The 16,434-nt window shown below is 40.4% G+C and overlaps 1 protein-coding gene across 1 annotated transcript in view; it reads left to right on the top strand.

The window, feature by feature from the left end:
* The window catches only part of LOC133641808 (laminin subunit beta-1-like), a 111,797-nt gene that overhangs the window by 49,325 nt on the left and 46,038 nt on the right, over positions 1 to 16,434 (top strand). Inside the window, 4 exon segments of the mRNA XM_062035841.1 lie at positions 1,927 to 2,039; positions 3,648 to 3,727; positions 3,949 to 4,084; positions 5,138 to 5,296. Coding sequence (XP_061891825.1) covers positions 1,927 to 2,039; positions 3,648 to 3,727; positions 3,949 to 4,084; positions 5,138 to 5,296 — 488 coding nt within the window.

Here is a 16,434-nt window from a genome sequence, read left to right as displayed (position 1 = left end):
CCTTTGAGCAGATTGAGTTTCTGGAGCATCACATTTGTGGGCTCAATTAAACGCTCAAAATGGCCAGAAAAAGAGAACTTTCATCTGAAACTCGACAGTCTATTCTTGTTCTTAGAAATGAAGGCTATTCCACTAAATTGTTTGGGTGACCCCAAACTTTTGAACGGTAGTGTATATATATATATATATATATATATATATATATATATATATATATATATATATATATATATATATATATATATATATATATATATATGTCACATGTTAAATGCTTAAACATTAACTGTCCGTTTACTGTACTGTGCCAACTGTACTACTATATGAGGACGTATTTTCTATTGTTTCATTGAAAATAAAACAGCAAAGTCCATTTGGCTGCCATCTGTTTTAATTATGAGACACAATTGTGTCAAAGTCATGATTTTTTTGTTCATGCTTGAAATAAGAAATGATTACTTTGAAAAAGTAGTTTTATACTTGTGAGAGTTGATGACACAACACTTGATATTCTAGTTCCAAGCATGTTTTACTCAATATAGCTCATCAAATCTCAGCAACAAGCTGTAATATCTTACTGAGATCATTTAGGACCAAAACACTTAAAACAAGTAAAACACTAACATACAATCTGCTTAGTGAAAATAATGATCTTATCAGACAGAAAATATGCAAATATCACCCTTATTTGAGATATTTAATCTTACTTAGATTTCAGTTTTTGCAGTGTAGAAGTTGGCACGCATTTTGACCCTTGAACCCTGCTCTTCAGAGGCCTAATGTACAGAGAGTTGCGGAGCTTTCCTATTAAAAATGGACGTACGATCAAATCCAGACAATGAGTAATTCAGATGTATGAAAGTGTTTGCATGCACAAATCCAAGCATATTTCTTTGTTACATCGCAATCTACTTGGAATCGACCGCAGACGTGTCCGTGGCTTGGCACACCCCGGCCACGCCCGCTTATAAATACGCAAATCATACTGAAAGTAGCCATCCCACTGAGGACTCAGTAGGAGGAGCTTCTTTCTCTGCAACTGACCCCTTCCTTTTGTGCTCCTCCACTGTCATTCATTCATTCATTTTTAATCATCTATTTTATGCTGAGTAATAAAAACTTGAATGAACGTAGATAGATCCCATGGTTTAGTGCTGACATTGTGCAAGCTCCTGATGTTATATTAGTGTAAATGAATGTACTATATCTATAGTTTATTCAAGAGAAGTAAGAAGCGCTCTCTAACGTTAAATGGTCACTGAATGAAGTACCTGTTGCTGTTTGTTCACACTCAACTGACACAACGCCAAACTACTGATTGTAAGTGACACCTTGCCACTAACATAATTGAACTCAGTTATTATGTCTTACCTTTACTTGGGTGTGTAAAGATGCACCATATTGGACACATTTGACCCTTTATTCGCAATTTTCTTTTGGCAGGTTTTGCGAATGGGTGAGCCATCGTCTTCAATGACTCCCTGGTCATTTTTTAAGTGTCTGAAATTTTCAAGTACGCTATTTTGTTCTGCTGCCATTTTATGCTAATGTAAAGAGATCAAATAAATACAATAAACCTGCCTAATATAGCATACTAGCGTATGCCTTGATAGGTGCGCATAAGTGAGTGCACCGCTAATATAAATTTGTTTTCATTCTGTGCAGGTTGAGCCAAAAATAACGTACCAGCATAATGTACAATTATAGAGAAACAGCCTTTGCAAATACTGTAAATAACTGTGGCGTTTTTAGTCATGGTTAATAGTCAAACTGGTCAGTGTATCCCTACTTGATTGAGACCAGTCTAGGGTTGAAGCCAGCTTGGATAGCCATTAGCTTTACCTTGACCCGTGATTGAAATAAATGAAATTTGTGAATGACTTAAACTTCAAGAAATTGTACCAACACATTGTCATGGTGTTTCAGCCTGCACTTGCAGCCTTCTTGGAACCGTTCCTGGAGGAAACCCTTGCGACAGTGAGACAGGAAACTGTTTCTGTAAACGACTGGTGACTGGACAAGACTGTGAACAGTGTGTGGTGAGTTAGATGTGTACAAATAGCACTAAAACTACAGCTGTCCAATCCCATATTAATATCGGATATCTGTCTGATATCAGCAGAAAAAACAAGTATCTTATATAAGATAATATACCTGCTTGTAAAATAATCCGATATTAGCGGTTTGATGCAAGCAGTCCCACAATGTGTTTACTTGTGCAACGTTGGACAGCCAAAACAGGTGAAGTTGGCAGGTTGTGTAAATCGTCAATAAAACAGAATACAATGATTTGCGAATAATTTTCAACCTATATTCAATTGAATACACTGCAAAGACAAGATACTTGACGTTTGAACTGGTAAACTTGGTTATTTTTTGCAAATAGTAGCTCATTTGGAATTGGATGCTTGCAATATGTTTCAAAAAAGCTGGCATGAGTGGCAAAAAAGACTGAGAAAGTTGAGGAATGCTCATCAAATACTTATTTGGAACATCCCACAGGTGAACAGGCTAATTGGGAACAGGTGGGTGCAGTGATTGGGTATAAAAGCAGCGTCCATTAAATGCTCACTCATTCACAGGAAAGGTTATGTAACACATTGGTAAAACTTTTTTGCAATGTGTTGCTGCAATTAAATTCTAAGTTAATGATTATTTGCAAAAAAAAGAAGTTTCTTAGTTCAAACATTAAATATATTGTCTTTGCAGTGTATTAATTGAATATAAGTTCAAAATAATTTGCAAATCATTGCTGAGATATGCTCCAGCACCCCCCGCGACCCCAAAAGGGACACGCGGTAGAAACTGGATGGATGGATTAATTTTTTATTTACGATTTACACAACATGCCAACTTCAATGGTTTTGGGTTTTGTAACATCTACAGTAAATGTCCTCCAATAAGCACATTAGTTGTTTTTTTTCTTGTATTTAAGTCAGGTAATTTACAAAAGATAAACATGATAGGTTATAGGCTACTGAGAGATAGCAGATACACAACAGCTAAGCTCACAATAGCATGCAAGCTAGACATATGCAATAAGTGTCCTTAATTCAACAATATTGCAGTCTGAAACAGCACAGTGGTCAATACAGACAAATCAAATAATTATCATTGCATATTACTTACACATACAAAGTCTCCAAAGCCAAAGCGTCTTGGAAAATATCCAGTAACAAACATGTCCGCATCATTCAACTTACTGCATCATGAACTTAACTTAATTATTTATTGCAACCACTAGTTTTTCGCCACAAAAGACAGCACAAGTCCATTCCAGATGGTTAATAGATTAGTGTTTTTCATACATACCATTGTTCTCTTAGTCATTTCACTTAATCAAACATTTTCTAACATTCCACCGTGCAGAATAATAACATTATATATGATTAATACTGATACCTTATCAGAACAATATCGGTATCATATCGGAAGTAAAAAAGTTGTACCGGGAGTTCTGAATGCTCCTAACTGAAACTACCCAAAATGCGACAGGACAGTCTAACGCATTGGTAATGATGGGAGTGCATTAAGTGTTGAGTTTGATAGCGTGTGACGAGCCTCGATGATTTCATGTTTTTTTCATGACGAAACATGTAAGGATGCCCTAATAAAATGTGTTGCTTGTGTGTGTGTGGTATGTTCAGTCTGAACACTGGGGTCTTAGTAATGACGTGGATGGTTGCAGACCATGTGACTGTGACCTGGGAGGAGCAATTAATAACCAGTGAGTTCATACACAACATCTAACAACCGAATGCTTAATTGCTAACAACTAATCATCACTAACCTCTGGATGCAAGTCGAGCAACTACTGTACTTATAGTTGGACTTCACAGCGACATCTGATGATGTCAGTCAGTGGTCAAACACATATGTGATGATTCACAACTGCTTTGAATAAAACCTATTTCACACATTTGACTTTTTGTTCTGTGTGTTGTGCAGGTGCAATGATCAGAGTGGTCAGTGCGTCTGCAGAGATCACATGTTTGGCCGTCGTTGTGATCAAGTGGAGTCAGGATTCTACTTTATTGCTCTAGACCACTACACCTACGAGGCAGAGGATGCCAAGCTCGGACCCGTAAGTCACATTTCTGCTTTTAAACTCTTATTTTTCTACTGAACAAGTTTTAAAATGTGTACTTTTTAAACCAAAACTGAACAAAACATCAACCTTTAAGCCTTGTGCAATTGCCGCACAAAGAAAATTGAATTTAAATTTAAAGTACCACTGATAGTCACACACACACTGGGTGTGGTGAAATTACCCTCTGCATTTTGACCCGTCCCTTTGTTCCACCCCCTGAGAGGTGAGGGGAGCAGTGAGCAGAAGCGGTGGCCGTGCTTGGGAATCATTTTGGTGATTTTAACCCCCAATTCCTTGATACGGAGTGCCAAGCAGGGAGGTAATGGGTCCCATTTTTATAGTCTTTGGTATGACTCGGCCGGGATTTAAACTCACAACCTACCCATCTCAGGGCGGACACTCTAAAAAAAAGGCCACTGAGCATCAGGATTTAGTGTGACATCTAAAAAAATTAATGCATCCAGTAAATTTTATGTATTTTTAGAATGTGCTAATCATCCCCGTAAATTCTAATTTTATTTTTAATGAATGAAACTTCCTTCTAATCCCGTTCCCCAACTCTCCTGGACAATAGACACTGCTTTCATTTGATCCATTTGCCTTTTTCTGTTAATGTTTGGAAGTCCACATGTTCCCAAACAGCAGACTTTATGGACATAAAAGGGGTTTTGAAGCTCTGGCTTCTGCTTGACGCTCTCTTTAGCCATTCCTCCCACTACCCAAAAGGCTGTGCTGCACTGTATTTGTGTGGCATGAAGCACAATTCCTCAGCCACTTTCAAATCCAATGTTGTGGCAGGAGGAGAAAGACATGGTTGCTGCTTGAAATAACACATTTTTATTTCAAGACGTTTGTCCTTACTTTAAAAAGTGATGAATTTTTATTATTTTTTCTGTCTCATGCATTTCTGCACTCACTTGCTATTTTACAGTTTTGTGGTTCTGCCGCTTTTCATCTTCGATCTCCAATCATCAATCTTTTCTTCTAAATTGTAGACTGCAGGAGATTTTTTCACTTACTGGTGGTTTTGCTGCTTGATCTCTTCAGGGGGTGATGGTGGTTTCAAGGCCCCACCCTCGGGACCACAGTCCCACCTGGACAGGTATTGGCCTGGTCAACGTCCCAGAGGGAGCCTTCCTGGAATTCACTATTGACAACATTCCTCACTCCATGGAGTATGATGTTCTCATCCGATATGAGCCCCAGGTAGGATACAGTAGCCCATGGGTTAATGTATGACCAGTTTGTTGTGTCTTTTATATTACCATAAATACAGTGTTCCTTCCTTCATCGCAGTTTTAACTACTGCAGCCCCGTAAATGCAGATGTTCTTAAATCAATCAATATCGTGGGAAAAATCACTTTTTCGCTTCATTGATCTTCTCCTAGACTTGTTAAACCCTCAAAAATGCGGAAATTGTCTGCTTTGCTGTGCAGCACTGTACACATCACCATTGTCACCTTCCTCATCCACTCCACGCTTCACTGGTACTGCACAGTCAATTTGTCATCATCACATGTCATGTAACATATTGTAACCACTTGCTTTTCTTGTAATGCCTCAATCTTTAAAGGGGACCTATGATGATTTCAATCTATATTTGACACATTTCCTTGTGATTTATATCAGTGGTCTTCGAACTTTTTTGCACCAGTGACCGGTTAAATTTAGGCAACATTTTCACAGACTGGCCTTCCACGAGTGGCAGATAAATACAGCAAACATAAATGCATGAAAAATACAACTCATCATAATGCTGAATTTAGTGTGAGCCCCGGGCTTGTTTCTTTGAGATGAACAGTCCCCCCTCCCGACGGGTTGATGGTATATAGTATATACCATCATCTTAAAGGCCTACTGAAAGCCACTACTAGCGACCACGCAGTCTGATAGTTTATACATCAATGATGAAATCTTAACATTGCAACACATGCCAATACGGCCGGGTTAACTTATAAAGTGACATTTCAAATTTCCCGCTAAACTTCTGGTTGAAAACGCCTTTAGATGATGACGTATGCGCGTGACGTAGCCAGTGAAACAGAAGTATCGGTACCCCATTGAATCCAATACAAAATAGCTCTGTTTTCATCTCATAATTCCACAGTATTCTGGACATCTGTTTTGGTGAATCTTTTGCAATTTGTTTAATGCACAATGGAGACTGCAAAGAAGAAAGTTGTAAGTGGGATCGGTGTATTAGCGGCGGACTACAGCAACACAACCAGGAAGACAGAGATGGATAGCAGACGCGTTAGCCGGCGAACTCACCTTAACATCCACCGTCTAGCCGACCGCATCTGTGATCGGGTGAAGTCCTTCGTCGCACCGTCGATCGCTGGATGGCAGGTGAGCACGGGTGTTGATGAGCAGATGAGGGCTGGCTGGCGTAGGTGGATAGCTAATGTTTTTAGCATAGCTCTGTGAGGTACGGTTGCTAAGTTAGCTTCAATGGCGTCGTTAGCAACAGCATTGTTAACCTTCGCCAGGCTGGAAAGCATTAACCGTGTATTTACTAGGGTTGTGAATAGGGTTGGGTATCGAGTATCGAGTATCGATTGGAACCGGGACTAACTTTCCGATTCTCCAGGAATCGTTCAAAAGTTAAAATTTCGGTTCCTATTTTCGATACTTCGTCAGCCGACCGGAAAAAAATATGTCCGCCGAACCGGAAGAAGAAGCCGCTGAATACCAACAAAGAAGCGCCCACCGCCGGAAGTGTTAGCATAGCCGAGCGAGTCAGTCAAGCTCAAGCATGGATAGCGGGCGTCGGCGGTCGAAAGTGTGGCTTTACTTTACAAAAAAAAATAATAATAACCGCGGAATAACAGAGCTCCATGTCCATCAAGAAAGGAGTGGAGAGAGAGCTGCAGATGTACCAGGACGTTCCACCGATACTTATGTCTGACGACCCTGCTGCATGGTGGTGGTCCAGTGGAACCAACAAAAGACTTATCCTTTGCTGTCAGATCTCGCTTTCTCCTATTTATGCGTTCAAGCTTCTTCCACACCCAGCGAACGTGTATTTTCCACAGCAGGAGACACTATCTGTCCAGAATGCTCACGCATCCTGCCTGAGAAGGCGGATATGCTCATTTTCCTAAACAACAACTGTCTCTGATTTTATACTGTACCTGCTGTTAATCTGGACTGGCTTTTGCAAGTTGTTTCTTATTGTTTATTTGCTTTTCTGCACCAGGTTAGCCCATCAGTGGGAGCACGCTAACATTTTGAAGTACCTGCAGCATCATACACTTGTGTGTGGAAATGTGTTTTCATGAGGTTTCCTGCAGCATCATACACTTGTGTGTGGAAATGTGTTTTCATGAGGTTTTCTGCAGCATCATACACTTATGTGTAAATGTGTTTTCATGAGGTTTTCTGCAGCATCATACACTTATGTGTAAATGTGTTTTCATGAGGTTTTCTGCAGCATCATACACTTAAGTGTGTAAATGTGTTTTCATGAGGTTTTCTGCAGCATCATACACTTGTGTGTAAATGTGTTTTCATGAGGTTTCCTGCAGCATCATACACTTGTGTGTGTAAATGTGTTTTCATGAGGTTTCCTGCAGCATCATACACTTGTGTGTGTAAATGTGTTTTCATGAGGTTTTCTGCAGCATCATACACTTGTGTGTGTAAATGTGTTTTCATGAGGTTTTCAAAAATAAAGCTCTCTTGAGGAAAGTGTACCCCTGGGAAAAAGTATTCATAATTTATAATATTTATATTCAAGTTCATAGATTTGATATTTATATTCTAGTTGAAAACAGCCCTGTGAGGAATTTATAGTAAAGTTCATAAAAAGTTAATAGAATTAAAATTGATGGAGAATGTCAGACTATTTCATTCAGAAAGACTGTAGGTTAGCTAGCTCATTTAAAATATCCTAAACTTTTTTTTGACCCTGCCTCTTAAAAGAATCAGAATCGAGAATCGGCAGGAATCGGAATCGAAACAAAGAATCGGAATCGGAACCGTTCGAATTCAAACTATACCCAACCCTAGTTGTGAACGATAAACCGATGCAACCGAGTACTCGATTCAACAAGTGAGCGATTAGATTGCATCGGTAGCAGACTCCTCAATCAATGCGAATAATCCATGAATTCCTAGCTGAATCGGTTATAGAGTCATGGATCGGTTATCGCAAGACTTTGCATGGGTTGGCTAGATTACAATATGCGTCAGCGTCTCTAAAACAACGCGAGAGCTGAAGCTACTCGCCAAACGCGGTAGCCGCCTAGCTGGTATTAGCACGAGTGATAAACAAGAGACAACACGGAAAATGAATGTGGAGGAGAACGAAAGCGTCAGTGTGACCGAAGGTGATAATGGACTGAGAAAGATTTTCAACGCATCGGGGAGACAGAAATCCAAAGTGTGGAAAGTTTTTGGGTTTTATAAGACGGAAGGGAAGCTCGACAGAAGCCATGCTATTTGTAAATTGTGTCGCGCATCGTTGACGTACACTGGCAGCACTACAAATCTCCACCAGCATGCAAAGAGGAAACACGACCAAGAGTACGGTGAGTTAAAGGCCTACTGAAATGAATTTTTTTTATTTAAGTGGGGATAGCAGATCTATTCTATGTGTCATACTTGATCATTTCGCGATATTGCCATATTTTTGCTGAAAGGATTTAGTATAGAACAACGACGATAAAGATTGCAACTTTTGGTATCTGATAAAAAAAGGCTTGCCCCTACCGGAAGTAGCGTGACGTAGTCAGTTGAACATATACGCAAAGTTCCCTATTGTTTACAATGATGGCCGCATGAAGTGAGAGAGATTCGGACCGAGAAAGCGACAATTTCCCCATTAATTTGAGCGAGGATGAAAGATTTGTGGATGAGTAAAGTGCAAGTGAAGGACTAGTGGGGAGTTGAAGCTATTCAGATAGGGAAGATGCTGTGAGAGCCGGGGGTGACCTGATATTCAGCTGGGAATGACTACAACAGTAAATAAACACAAGACATATATATACTCTATTAGCCACAACACAACCAGGCTTATATTTAACATGCCACAAATTAATCCTGCATAAAAACACCTGCGTGTTTGTTATGCTAGCTCCTAGCTCCTCTGCTAGCTCCTAGCTCCATAGAACACGCCAATACAATTCAAACACCTGATCAACACACACAATCACTCAGCCCAAAAGACCGTTCACCTAACGCAAGGTTCATAAAGCTTATATATTTTTAAAAAGTTACGTACATACGCAAAAAAAAGTTGCGCACATACGGTCAAGCGATCAAATGTTTAGAAGCCAAAGCTGCATACTCACAGTAGCACGTCTGCGTCTTTGTCATCCAAATCAAAGTAATCCTGGTAAGAGTCTGTGTTGTCCCAGTTCTCTACAGGCGTCTGTGTATCGATGTCAAAAGTCCTCCTGGTTAGAGTCTCTGTTATCCGAGTTCTTCCATCTTGACTGCATCTTTCGGGAATGTAAACAAAGAAGCGCCGGCTGTGTACTGTTGTGGCTGACTACGTTCGAAAAATACGTCCATTTCGCACCGACAACTTTCTTCTTTGCTTGCTCAGCTTCCTTCTTCATAATGCAATGAACATGATTGAAACAGATTCACGAACACAGATGTCCAGAATACTGTGGAATTATGAAATTAAAACAGAGCTTTTTCGTATTGGCTTCAATGTGGAAGGCATACCCGTGTTCGCCGGGCCACGTCACGCGCATACGTCATCCTCAGAGGCGTTTCGAACCGGAAGTTTAGCGGCAAATTTAAAATGTCACTTTATAAGTTAACCCGGCCGTATTGGCATGTGTTATAATGTTAAGATTTCATCATTGATATATAAACTATCAGACTGCGTGGTCGGTAGTAGTGGCTTTCAGTAGGCCTTTAAAACCCCGTGCCAACGAGCAGGAGTGTGCAGCAAGCAGTGGCACACAGCCAGGGAGCACCATTCCTAACTTATTCGGGCAACTTGGTCACAATTCAGCACGCGCTAAGGAAATCACAGCGTCAATTACGCGTTTTATTGCCAAGGGATTATGTCCTTACAACATTGTTGAGTGGGAAGGATTTCAGGATTTGATTCATACGTTAGAGCCCAGGTATAAGATACCGTCCCCAAATCATATGACCAACACGTGCATGCCAGCGTTACCTAGCTCTAGTGTTCAAAACACTATATGCTCAGGTTGAAATATTGAATCTTTGTTACCTACCTCTAGTGTTCAAAACTATGCTCAGGCTGAAATATTGCACTTTGTTGTTACTATTCTGTGCTACTTTTACCTCTGGAGTTCCCATCCTACAATTCAGCCAGACTTTTTTTGGTCCGTGTCTAAAAATAAATACATTGACATGTGATTTTGTTGTTCTGTTTTTTTTGCCAGTGCCACAAAGCCACAATGCTTGGGGATTTGGAGTCTTGAATATTAACCGTCAAATCGAATCGTATCGTTCGGAATCGAATCCAATGGAATCGGTCTGTAATAAAAGGATATCGTTTTTTAATCGAATCATAACCTGTGTATCTAGATGCATATCGAATCGTTTATCAGAGAGAGATGTGCAACCCTAGTATTTACATGTCCCTGGTTTAATAGTATTGTTGATCTTCTGTCTATCCTTCCGATCAGGGATTTATTTATTTTGTTTCTATATGCAGTTAAGCACGATGCTATCACGTTAGCTCCGTAGCTAAAGTGTTTCGTCGATGTATTGTCGTGGAGATAAAAGTCACTGTGAATGTCCATTTTGCGTTCTGGACTCTCATTTTCAAGAGGATATAGTATCCCAGGTGGTTTAAAATACAAATCCGTGATCCACAATAGAAAAAGGAGAGAGTGTGGAATCCAATGAGCCAGCTTGTACCTAAGTTACGGTCAGAGCGAAAAAAGATATGTCTTGCACTGCATTCTAGTCATTCACTCTAACGTTCCTCATCCACGAATCTTTCATCCTCGCTCAAATTAATGGGGTAATCGTCGCTTTCTCGGTCCGAATCGCTCTAGCTGCATTGTAAACAATAGGAAAATGTGAGGAGCTGTTCAATTGACTACGTCACGCTACTTCCGGTAGGGCCAAGGCTTTTTTTTATCAGATACCAAAAGTTGTGATCTTTATCGTCGATGTTCTCTACTAAATCCTTTCAGCAAAAATATGGCAATATCGCGAAATGATCAAGTATGACACATAGAATGGATCTGCTATCCCCGTTTAAATAAAAAAAAATCATTTCAGTAGGCCTTTAAACACACGTAATAAAACTGAAATTCCTTGATGTTTTTGGTGATAAATTAACCACAACATTAGCGCCGCGTAAAACATTATGGTGCAACTGGTCTGACATTTCTTAAAAAATTAAGTAAAAAAAAAATTAAAGCCTTGTCCACCTGTTTACTGACATATACTATTCACGTTTAGGTAAATGTTATTACAAATGAACAGGTTATCGGCCTCCTTGACTACTAGTAATAGGTATTGGCCCTGTGTTTGTGGTCATTGTCCTGTTGGAACACCCAACTGCGCCCTAGACCCAACCTCCGGGCTGATGATTTTAGGTTGTCCTGAAGAATTTGGATGTAATCCTCCTTTTTCATTGTCCCATTTACTCTCTGTAAAGCACCAGTTCCATTGGCAGCCAAACAGGCCCAGAGCATTATACTACCACCACCATGCTTGACGGTAGGAATGGTGTTCCTGGGATTAAAGGCCTCACCTTTTCTCCTCCAAACATATTGCTGGGTATTGTGGCCAAACAGCTCCATTTTTGTTTCATCTGACCACAGAACTTCCTCCAGAAGGTGTTATCTTTGTCCATGTGATCAGCAGCAAACTTTAGACGAGCCTTAAGGTATTATTATTATTATAGAGGTTTATTTGAAATAGGGACAGATACAAAAACATAGACATCTGAAACAGTTATCCGATGCATGCATCACAGTGTTTGTAGCCTAAGCTCATTTACAACACTTGTCCCCAACAACAACAACACAGATCCAACATCATTAAAATAGGAAAATAAAAAATAGAATGAGTTGATAATAATGATAATAGTAATAATACAGACAAAGTGCAAACTAGATAAAAGCCAATAATAATAATAACACAGACAAAGTGCAGACTAGATAAAAACCAATTAGTAAAAATGAGTAAAAACTAAACATGGGAACACAATTGTTGCTCAACTAGCCATCATTTTTTGTTTTTTTTGTTTGTTTTTTGAAAGTGACAAGTGCAGGTCTACTTTTCAAAGTGTCCGGTAAAGAGTTCCATAGTTGTGGTCCTTTTATTGAAAAGGCAGTCTGGGCAAAAGATGTTCTACGGAATGGAACACAACAGTTGCCTTTTGACACTGCTCGGGTGGTAGATGTGCTACCACTTTGCAGTCTTGTAATTGCCTTGCAGAGCAATTGGGGAGCAGAGTTATCCAAGCATTTAAAAAAAAGTTTGACTGTGTGTAACAAAATAAAATTGGTAAAACTTAAAATATTGTATTTGGTTAAAATTTGGCAATGATGATATCGTATACTCTTCTTGTCTAGAACTTTCAAGGTGCGGTTATAAAGACACTCAATGGTCTTGATTGATGACTGGTGTGCCTGGGATCATGTGGTTAAGCCATAAGATATGTGTGACAGAATCATTGCATTCATAAAAGTAAAAGCACAGCTAAGAGTTAAGCAGTGTCTTATCATCTTAAAACAGCCTAGGTTTGCCTTCAGGGTTTTACACATTTTCTTAATGTGACTTTTAAAATTCAGCTGATAGTCTATGATTATGCCCAAATATTTGACTTCAGGTACTTGTTCAATGAGCTCCTCATTAATTTTTATATTCAGGTTTGTTTGAGGTAGCTTTTTTATGGAGAAGCAGACAGAGTTAGTCTTTTTAGTGTTTAGGGTTAAACAGGATGACTCCAGCCAAGATGCTATTTTGTCTAATTGAGCATTTAACTTCTCAGCAACTAGAGTTCAGGTCTTACCTGATGTATATACCACTGTGTCAGCCGCATACATCTGTAAATCTATATCTGTGCATACATCTGGTAGGTCATTGATGTATAGACTGAATAGTATAGGTCCAAAGACACTACCCTGAGGTATCCCTGTTTCTATTTTGCGGAAGGAAGATCTCACATTATTAATGGTGACACATTGTTCACGGCCCTTTAGATATGACTCAAACCAGGACAATGACTGTTTGGATAAATTGAATTTAGTTAGTTTTGAAATTAAAATGTCATGATTGACTGTATCAAATGCTTTTTTTAAGTCTAGAAATACTGCACCAACCACCTGTCATTTGTCAAGAGAATTGTTTGATCCTTTCAGTTAAAAAACAAGTGGCAGATTCTGTAGAATGGTTACGTCTGAATCCGAATTGCAGGGGAGTCAAATAGTGATTTGTCTCAAGGTGGTGCATTAGTTGTTCCAAAACAATCTTCTCCAGGACTTTAGATAAAACTGGAAGAAGGCTGATAGTTCTATAGTTAGATGTCATTCACGGAACATCACCTGATTTTAAAAGTGGTATTACCTGTGCAGTTTTCCATCCATCTGGGAATTGCCCAGTTTTAATGGAAATATTAATAAGACGGGTAAGAGGCTGTATAAGGATGCCGCTATATTTTTGAAGAAAAGCTGTGTCTAGGTTATAAATATCCTTTGAGTATGTGGTGTTTAGGTCATGTATGCCATTTAGGACAGTTGTCTGACTAACCTCCTTGAGCTGAAATGAGCTGTCTTGTTCATCAGGTATGTCTGTTGTTTGGTCATCATTAATCATACAAGAGAAACCCGAGGAAAGGTTTTTGACAGATTCTATAAAGAATTTATTGAACTCATTTGAGACTTGTGTACAATCAGTAATGATTTTGTCTCCTACTTTAAGTTTGTATTGGGTTTGGGTGGTGTTACCCTCTGGGTTTAATAGGCTATGTAGTAGTTTCCAGATCATTTTGCCATTTCCTTTGGCCTCTAATAGCATGTGGATGTAGTAGTTTGATTGGGACATTCTGAGCTGTTGAACTACTTGATTACGCAAGCCTTTAAATATTTTCAAATCAGTGTCACTACGAGTTTTGATAAAAGTTTTAAGGCATAATCTCTCTTTTTCATTAATTTCCGGATATCATCATTAATCCATGGTAATTGAAATTTTCTGTGGGATTTTTTTCGCTTTCTAATAAATGTATCAATAATGCGTCCGATAGTAGACATTAGCTGATTACAACAGGCGTGTACTTGGTCATGTTGTTGGAGCTCGTTCCAATTAATACCCTTTAATTCGTTTTCTAAAGCAGTTGTTGATTGGCGAGGGATCTTAAGTTTAAAAGTTTTCTGATCTTGATTTTTAAACCTTGTCAGACGTGTCTTTGTGAGTTTTCTTGCAGCTAATGTCAGATTATGGTCTGACAAGCCGGTGACTAGTTTGTACCTTTTTACGATTCTGTCAGGCTTGTTTGTGAAGATTAAATCAATTAGTGTTTTTAGTGATACGTGTGGGGCTTTCTATCTTCTGACTAAAGTCATGTTTAGATGTGAGGTCTTTTAGTTTTTTTCTGCAGTGTTTGTCTAGCCAGTTGAAGTTAAAGTCTCCGAAGACAAGTACTTCATTGTTATTCTTCAACAGTATATCTCAGTCTTCGCATAGCGTTCCAACGCATGCAGATGGAGGGCTGTATACCACCAATACATTGAACTGCATATTTTGTGATAGTGTGACATTAATACATAAACATTCAGTAGATATATCAGCAGTCAGGGGAATTTCCTTTGCATTAAGTGAGTCCTTGACATATATCAGTACACCTCCTCCCCTTCCCACAGTTCGGTCCCTTCTAAAACATTTATATCCCGGAACACTGACTATGCTGGTTAAAATGCTATCATGCAGCCACGTTTCACTAATGCATAGAAAATCAAGATTAGACTCGGACAGTAATAATCTGATTTCATCACACTTGGGAACTAGGCTTGGGATGTTTAAGTGACCTCCCAAAATACCTTTGGGTTTCACTGCAGGATCCCAAATCACTTTAGCATGATTAACAGTTTGAAAAAGCAAAGTCTGTTTCTGCTTCGTCTGTGCTTGTGTTTGGAGTGTTCCTTTTTTACCTTGCGGCCCGCGCTTCTCCAGCTGGGCGCCGTACGTGCAGCCCCCCCCTGAAGAAGCACCCGCCGCGCAGGGGCGCCCGGTCCACGGCGCGCTCCCGGCATTGTCCGGCCTCCGCCCTGGGCACCACCTGGTCCATCCTCTCCTCGATGAGGTTACACTCCTCTGGCGTGAAGATGCTCCTCCGCAGGATGCCACTCTTCACCTGCGGGGCCTCCAGCTCCTGGAGGTCGACGCCGTCTTCGCCGCTCTCGCACTCGCCGTCGTCGTACTCGCGGTGCCGGCGTTTCCGCCCGCTCCCGTTACCCGTCTCGTGCTCGTCCCTGTGCGGCGGCACCGACCTCGGCTTCTCCCTCAGGTCGGCGCGACAGCTGGCGGCCATGTCTGCTGTCGCTCCCGGCGTCCAGTGCAGTTTGTGTGTGACGTCCACTCCAGGCAGGCTGCTGTGCATGACCCCGGACGACACAAACATGCCGAGGACGCTGCCGAGGGTCCAAAGGCAAATGGCGAGATGCAGCAGGAATACACTCCTGCTGTGCACGTGAGGCTGCATGCTCCTAAGTGCTTAAAATCTGATCTTTTTGCATCAGATTTGGGCCACCCAATTTGCTCTGTTCTGCAAAACTTTGTTCTGTCTGACACTCGCCGCTTCGTAAAAAGCCCCGCCCACTGTCCCCCACTCTGCTCGTGCCTCGTCTGCATGATGCAGAGCTTCGTATGTCACTCACAGTATCGCTTCTGGAGCAAGGGCTTCCTTCTTGCATGGTATGCAAAACACGCTTGACTGTGGACACTGACACTTCTGATCCAGCAGCTTCCAATTCTTTGCAGACCTGCTTTTTGGTGGTTCTTGTTTGACTTTTGATCATCCAGACCAATTTTCTCTCAGCAGCAGGTGATAGCTTGCATTTTCTTCCTGATTGTGGCAGTGACAAAACTGTGCCATGCACTTTATACTTAAGAATAATTGTCTTTACAGTTGCTCTTGGGACCTTAAGCTGATTTGAAATGGCTCCAAGTGACTTTCTTGACTTGTTCAAGGCAATGATTCGTTTTTTCAGATCTGTGCTGAGTTCCTTTAACGTTCCCATTGTGGCGTTTGTAACCGAGTCTAATGACTGCATCACATGAGCCCTATTTAAATGGGCTCAGAGAAGTCAACAGGTGTCGTCAATCATAATCACTCACATGAAGTTAAGAGGCCATGCCATGAAGCTCATTTGATTTGATTGTAACTTTTCTACAT

This window comes from Entelurus aequoreus, linkage group LG24, assembly GCF_033978785.1.
Source record: "Entelurus aequoreus isolate RoL-2023_Sb linkage group LG24, RoL_Eaeq_v1.1, whole genome shotgun sequence".
NCBI classification, from domain to species: Eukaryota; Metazoa; Chordata; class Actinopteri; order Syngnathiformes; family Syngnathidae; genus Entelurus; species Entelurus aequoreus.
Note: the sequence above shows the minus strand (reverse complement) of the source record. Positions and strands in the feature narration are given on the sequence as shown.